At 35.9% G+C, this 7514-nt stretch overlaps 2 protein-coding genes across 3 annotated transcripts; both read left to right on the forward strand.

Moving 5' to 3' along the window:
• The first annotated feature begins 242 nt into the window (after positions 1–242).
• LOC106310287 lies at positions 243–793 on the forward strand. Of its 2 annotated transcripts, none has more exons than XM_013747523.1 (2): positions 243–338; positions 375–793. In XM_013747523.1, exon 2 carries the CDS (start codon positions 422–424, stop codon positions 623–625), a length of 204 nt encoding a protein of 67 aa, XP_013602977.1. In that variant the 5' UTR covers positions 243–338; positions 375–421; the 3' UTR covers positions 626–793. The 2 variants fall into 2 exon arrangements, with proteins under 2 accessions (XP_013602977.1, XP_013602978.1); XM_013747524.1 differs by having other exon boundaries at positions 252–350; positions 387–793.
• A 5511-nt stretch (positions 794–6304) lies between these two features.
• On the forward strand, positions 6305–6886 carry LOC106310416. The gene has a single exon (XM_013747650.1). It carries the CDS (start codon positions 6327–6329, stop codon positions 6630–6632), a length of 306 nt encoding a protein of 101 aa, XP_013603104.1. The 5' UTR covers positions 6305–6326; the 3' UTR covers positions 6633–6886.
• The last annotated feature ends 628 nt before the right edge of the window (positions 6887–7514 follow it).

Here is a 7514-nt window from a genome sequence, read left to right on the forward strand (position 1 = left end):
CTTCTTGAAAAAAAAAATAGTTTAGAATTTTTTTTTTTTTTTTTGAAAAAAAACAAGTCTAGAAGTCAACAACAAGTGTAGTTTCTTGACAACGAAGTGTGTTGCTGAGTTACTATATTTAAATAAAACAAAAAAACAAAACAAAACAAAACTCATTGACAGCTAAACGCAAATTTGTATAGTTGTGCGCGTACGACGCGGTTGTTTTGTCTTTTTAAAATAGAAAAGATAATTAAAAGTGAGTCCGTGTAACTCATCATCAGTCATCACATATCTATATAAAAAGGTCTTTCTTTCTCTCAAGTCATCCATTGCAGCTCTCAAGAACAAAAGAAAAATCAGAGAATTCCAGATCCTTCTTCTTCTCTACAAATTCAGAGAATTCCTGATACCCCAGCAAGTCTTCCAGTTATAACCGATCATGATCTCCGTCGTAATCATCACTGCTCTACTAGTGGAGTACACAGCAGCTCTCGCAAAACTCACCGCAGGGATTATTCCGAGACGGCAAGGAGACAGCAACGTCGTACGAGTTGGTGGTTTCGTCTTGCCTTGTCCTTCTCCGTCCAGTACTATTCGGTCGTCACCGATACCTGACTTTTCTTCTCATCTTGTAGATTTCTGATCTGTGACGACTTTTAGAGATTTTTATTTTGGATTTTGTCATCTTTTTTTAATCTCTTCTAGAAGAGTGACGGCGGAGATTTTTCCCTTGAGTGTGTCTCTATGCCCTCTCTTCCTCTTTGTAAATCTGTATCGAAATATAATAGAGATTTTATATGATTTTGATGAATTCTTGCCATTTACTTGTGTGACGTGCTTCAAATTTTTATGACGTCAAAAGAAGAAGAAAAGGAAACAGAGAGATTAATATATTTTCATATTTGAGATAGGTCGCCTTTGGGCTTTGACTTATTGAGTTCATTAGAGCACGTTCAACCCTAATCCCCATTTAGGTATCTTAATTAATTTTTAATAGTAAATGTGAGCTAAGGAACTTAGTTAAGAGAACATTTAATGTGCTCCAATGCTAGTCTTTTAGTTTAGGGTTTTTAAAAATAAAAAAAATATTAAACATTTTATAAAAAAAAAAAAATAATTTATTATATAAAACATAGTACAAGATAACATTTTAAACATTGATTTTTAAATAAAAACATGAAGCAAAGACTAGTAAAAAAAATAAGAATAATTTAAAAGAAGCATCCGAGGATCATGCGTCGTCATCATGTCCTTCTTTACGCCATAAATGTTCAACCAAATCATCTTTCAGTTGTTGATGCATTTGTGGATCACGAATTGTAGTTCGAACACCCATCATATTGGCGATATTTGTAGGCATGTATGTATAAAACGGGGGATCGACATGTGAACTTCCGTTGTCTTCTGCTTCTTGGAACTCTGAAACGTCAAATTGAGTGTATCCATCTCATTCGTCTTCTACTATCATATTGTGGAGTATGATACAAGCTCTCATAATTTTCCCAATTTTGACTTTATCCCAAAAAGTGCTGGATTTGTAACAATGGCAAAACGAGCTTGAAGGACTCCAAGCACGCTCGACATCTTTTCGGAAAGCTTCTTGACGTGAGCAAATAAAACTGCTTTCGGGCCTTGTGGTAGTGTAATTGAAATTATTCCCTCCACAAAATTTTCCAAACTTGACCGAGTAGTAGTTGCACCGAGTCGGAGGTATTCGTCGACCGCATCAGCTGCATTACCATATGCCATGACACGAATGGCGGCTGTACACTTTTGAAGTGGAGAAAGGCTACGCCTGCCGAGATCATCTCTCTTTTGTTGAAAGAATTCAACTTCATTGGAGAGTCGAGTAACAATATGCAGGAACAGTCGCTTGTTCATTCAAAAGCGTCGTCGGAATAGATTTTGAGGATATGTTGGGGTTTCGCTGAAATAATCATTCCATAAACGTACGTCTTCTTCTTCTCGATTTCTTTCGATATAAATTATTTTTTTCTTTTTTTTCTTCTCTTCTTCTTGAATGGATAAATTCTCTAACGTTTGATCAAAATGTTGCTCATAGTATTGATCAAAATATTGTTCAAATGGGTCATTAGAAGAAGATCCCATTTTTTGATAATTGACTGGTGAGAAAGAGAGAAAGTGAGTAGGTTTGCAGTGAGAATGAGGAGGAGTGAATGAGTTTATTTGGTGAGAACGAGAGAGTATGAGTTGATGAGAAAGAGATAATGAGTTTGTACGAGAGAGTATGACTTTGGTTGAGAAAGAAAGATATGACTTTGGTTGAGAAAGAAAGAATGACTTTGGTTGAAACCGAGTTGTAATGTTTGTGAGAATGAGAGAGAGAGAGAGTTTGTGAGTTTGTGAATAAAACGTTCAACGCAACATGCAATTATATAGAGAGAGTTTGTTACCCAAGACTCGAACATTGCTACAAGAAACAAAGACTCCGTCAACTTAAAACCAACACCCGTGACACAACATTGCTACGTTAAACAAGTACTTGAAGACAAGACTCCAAGACACAAGACTCATGACACAAGAATCCAAGACTTGTGACACAATACTCCAATACCACAAGACTCGTGACAGAAGACTCCAAGACTAGCGACACAAGACCAGAAGACAAGAAGACCGCAGAGACTCCGTGATACTTCTCCAATGCTCCACTATTGCACACTGTCTTGACCTGAAACAGAGAGTTAAAGTAATCATCAAAACAGAGAGTTAAACATTAAGCAAACATTTTGAATTAAACTTATACAAATAGAGAGCTAAACTACACTTACGCAGTTAAACTTCAACATCTTAAACTAATTAAACATTAAGTCACTGATGAGCTTCTTCTTTAGGCATGCTTCATCCTCCGCTAAAGGCTCTTGTTTTGCAATAAGACCCTCAAGTAAACTCATCTTAGACAACCTTTCCTTCACTACCAAGTCCTGCTGTCTAATGGACCACATCTTCTCAAACTCATTCACCGCATTCTCCTGTACCATAGGCGTCTTCCCACTGGCATTTGCTGCCTTAACACCCGGGGGATGCTTGTTTTGAGTAGCTTGGGAGGTTGCTGAATCTTCACATTCATCACCCTTCCTCTTCCTAGAGTTTCCCTCGTTTTTTACAGTAGAAAGGTCACTCCACTTCTGGTCGTTCCTCAACTCTACCCAATCATGCTCGAGGGTAAATTTCTTCTTATAGTTGTTGTAGTAAATTTCATGAGCTCTTTTGAGCACATCATTCTCATTGCAGCCGCTACTTTTCTCTCTCGTAGCTGCTTCATACGTTCCACAGAATTTGCAGACCAAGTCATTGATCCTGTGCCAGCGTTGCTTACAGTGACCAGGCTCTCTCCCTTCGCAGCCAGCAACCTTCGGGCTAGCGGCATAGTACGCTGCAATTCTCGTCCAGAATGCGCCTGACTTTTGGTTGTTGCCAACAACTGGATCTTAGGAAGTGTTTAGCCACGAGCTGATCAGCAGAACATCATCTCTGGGCGTCCACTTCCTCCGTTCTCGACGCTCACCAATATCATCCGTGACTAGAGTAGGAACTTGAAGTGAAGTGGGGTTACTATTTTCATAGTTACCAAAGGAGATACTTTGTTGACTATTAAGTAGTCCAACAAAGTTTGATGACTGCGTAAATGGATTGTACTCCATTTCCGAAGATCAAAGAAGATAGAAGATAAAAGAACAGAGGCGACATAGTGAGAAGAGAAGAACAAGAAGTTAATTGTATTCAAGAAAGAGGAGAAGGGAAGAGTGTAATAGAAGAAAGAGAAGGATAAACGCATTGATCACAACCACCATCTATATCTATAAAACCGAGTTGGCATATTCCTAACACATTTATCACAACGTAAACCTTAACATCAATTCATTACCTACATAGAACCATCAATTTATTACCTAAACACAACGCAAACCTAACACTAACCAGGGCATTTATTACTGAGGATTCAATTCATTTCTAACAAGCTTCAAAATCAACAGCAATCACAAGTTAATCAAATCCACAAGAGTACAAGACAATGCTTTATTCTATTGGACAGAGCAAAGATAAATGTTTACCTCTATCAACAAGTGTCCGCCTTTGGTCTGGCGAACCTGGATCATGCGTCTTCATCCATCCATATACCGACTCAAAGATAGAAACAAATGAAAAAACTAATTAGCAAATGAAAGAACAACTAAGACATGGATAATTGAAAGTTAAACGAGAAAGACATAAACAAAAGAACAAAGTTTTACCGTTTAGGGTAGTCTGAGCAACAAATTGAACCTGGATCATGCGTCTAGATCCATCCACGTACCGACTGAAACACTGAAACAGCCAAAACAAAGATTAAAAAAACATGCATATTAAAGACTAAAAGACAGAATCAAATGAACAGATTTTTACCTTTTGATTCCCCTGAACAACACTCGCCGGCGTTTATCTGCGTCTCGGAGAGCCACCAATAGACAGATCGTCGTTTTCCTTCGTCGACGAGACCCACCGAGAGAGACAACGCCGTATCGCCGAGGAGAGCCACCGAATCAAAGAGGGGGAGAAATCGCCGAGGAGACGTCACCGAGGAATCGAGGAGACGTCGCCGAGGAGACGTCGCCGAGGAGTCGAGGAGAGAAGATCCATCGAGAGCCAAAGGAATCGCCTTTCTCGTCGTCAAGAAGAGAGAGACTGAAACCGAAAGAGAGAAAGAAAGAATTTGAAACGAAACGCGGATCCACCGTTGCCCAGATCAATTATTGTGTGACACGTGCCCCTTAACATACGTATCATCCCGCTCCTAATTAACATACGTGCCTTCGGGTTTTGTCTTTTTTTAATTTTTTTTTAATCGCGTATTAGCGTTAAATACGTCATCAAGAGACCGCATTGAACGTGCTCTTAGAGCACCTCCGTTTATATTCATTGAGTATCTTAACAATAAAATTAAGAAAATTAAGAGCATGTTTAACGGGAGTTCTTAGGGTGGGGTTTTTAACGGAATATAAGAACCCGTCTCTTAACTTTTAACTAAAAAATATAAGAACCGGTTCTTAATTATGCTCTAAGAACCGGTTCTTAATTATGCTCTAAGAACCTCCCATTAAACATGTTCTAAGAGAAAGACAAACAAAAATATTTCAAAAGTGATACTATTAAATACTCTTAAAAATTTATGATACCACATGTCTCTTTTTAATTGGTTCAATTTAACAACAATAATTAATTTTAATTAGATAATTAATTAATATTAAAATAATTATATTTTTGATTTTAAAATTCATATTCGAGATACTTACCAATAAGGTTGCTCTTAGTTTATTTGTTTTGTTTTCCAACTCAGAATGTATTAGTTCTTCTGGTCCACGGACTAGACATTGAGTATATACAACCTATATTCATGTTTATATTTTTCCTTTAAAACAGAAAATAGTATTTTGAGTATTTTCTGACGATTGGCAATGATAATGATTTTAACTCAAGCATTTGAAGGTAGAGTTAGACAAAACGGGATTCTATGACAATGGGATAGCAAGCAACAAGAACTTGGAAATAAATCAATCTTGTCCCATTTTATGAATAAATTTTGAACGAAAATTGGGATGGGAAGATTGGTAGCTAATGCCATGTTCCAAGAATGTTCCATTTTTTCATTAAAATAAAAAATGAATTAGTTTAGCAAAATCAGTAGACACTTTAATTTATTTTGGGCCAAAATCAAGACATGATACAAAATACTAATTTGTGTGTTTTCGAAAGAATGAAAAATAACAATCATAGCAAGAAAAAGAACCAAAATAATATAAACAGTTATACACATATTACAAACTAAATTATTAAAAACCAAGTTTGTTTTGAAAAGAACAAACTAACAACTATCATATACAATTTAATATCAAAAATTTAGGTCCATACCAATTCGTCAAAATGATTGATCTAGGAGATAATATTAAACTGATTAAATAAACAAGATGCAACAGAAGATAACCAACTCAATTGAACACTTCTGATAAACATTTTAAAGAAAATCGAGTTCCGATGATGTGAAGATGTTTTGTAGTTTATTTTATTTTCTCTCTAGAAGTGTAACTGTAGTTTTCTTTAAACTGATGTTATCGGCTGAGTGAAGTTTACCAAAAAAAAGGTGATGTATCGGCTGAGCTAATCGATAGGTTAGAAGAACAGCTAATGCTAGTGTGTAGTGCGCGTAAGACGCGCTTCATTATTTTATTCTGACTAAAAGACCCGAAAATATTAAAATATGAATACGAGTCCAAGTAAGTGAGTAACGACGAACCTAGTGGAGCAACTCTAGCTTCTTTAATGGTCTACTCTCCCTATAAAGGGAGAAAATGAGTTCCCTCTTTCTCACAAGTAATATCAATAAATTCAACACTCAAAGTAGAGAACTCACAAGACTGCTAGATCATTCTTCTCCAGAGAAACTTCATTCTGCAACTTCATCGATCATGATCTCTGTTGTAATCATCGCTGAGCTACTAGTGGAGTACACGACAGCTCTCGCTAAACTCACCGCTGATATTCTTCCGAGGCGGGAAGGCGACGGAAACTTCATACGGATTGGCAATTTCTCAATGTATTGTCCTCCTAGATCCTCGCCCGTTCCAGATTTCTCTTCGCATCTCGTCGATTTCTGATCTTGTCAATGTGTTTTTCTCTTCTTCTATTCTTTTGATCGAGTAGATGAGTCTTTTTTTTGTTGCTAAAACCGAGTAGATGAGTCACAGCTGAGGATTTTGTTAACCTCTATTTTGTTTATTTTCTCTTAACTTTTGTATTTCTAACTCTTTCTCCATGTCATAACTAATATTCGATTATTTGTTTTCTTTAGAATAATTATGATTTTGTATTTACTGAATTATACTACAAAATGATGACTTTGTTTTCTTGATGGGTTCTTGCTTTTCTTTTCTTCATGTAATAGATGATAATCCGCGCGCATGCGCGAAGTGAGTTCTTATAATAATGTTTGTTTATGAAATAATTTTAATATTTTGCAACACTACAATCTTTATCGGTTATAAGATGATGAATACAAATGTTGGTCTCTTAAATATATCATCGTTGTTGAAGAGTTAACATACTACATCTCATTTTATTTTTTTATTTTTATTTTTTGGTCAAACTCATTTTAATTATTTTTAAGACTTCATATGCACAAAAGAAAATTAAGTTTTGCGGCTGACACAAATCACCAAAACCAAATAAGCAACATCGATTGTATGATGACGAAAGAGGATTAGGTTTTCTGCTCTTGATTTGTTTACTATTGACTCTCTATAAGTGATTTCATTTTCTACTTCTATAGAATTGTACTTTCGTTCTCGTCTTTGTTTCATTGATATGAGTTAAGTTTCTTTTTTTAACTTCTTTTATGAATTCATTGAATTACATAAGTGCCAATTAAGAAAATGGATATCGGTAAAAATTAGTTTCACTCCATATACATATCTAAGAATCAAAATTTTGAAAAAAAAAATCACCGGCAAACTATATTAACAGGTTAGTGTTCAAATCTA

The sequence above is a fragment of the Brassica oleracea genome, chromosome C8, assembly GCF_000695525.1.
Source record: "Brassica oleracea var. oleracea cultivar TO1000 chromosome C8, BOL, whole genome shotgun sequence".
Taxonomy (NCBI): Eukaryota; Viridiplantae; Streptophyta; class Magnoliopsida; order Brassicales; family Brassicaceae; genus Brassica; species Brassica oleracea.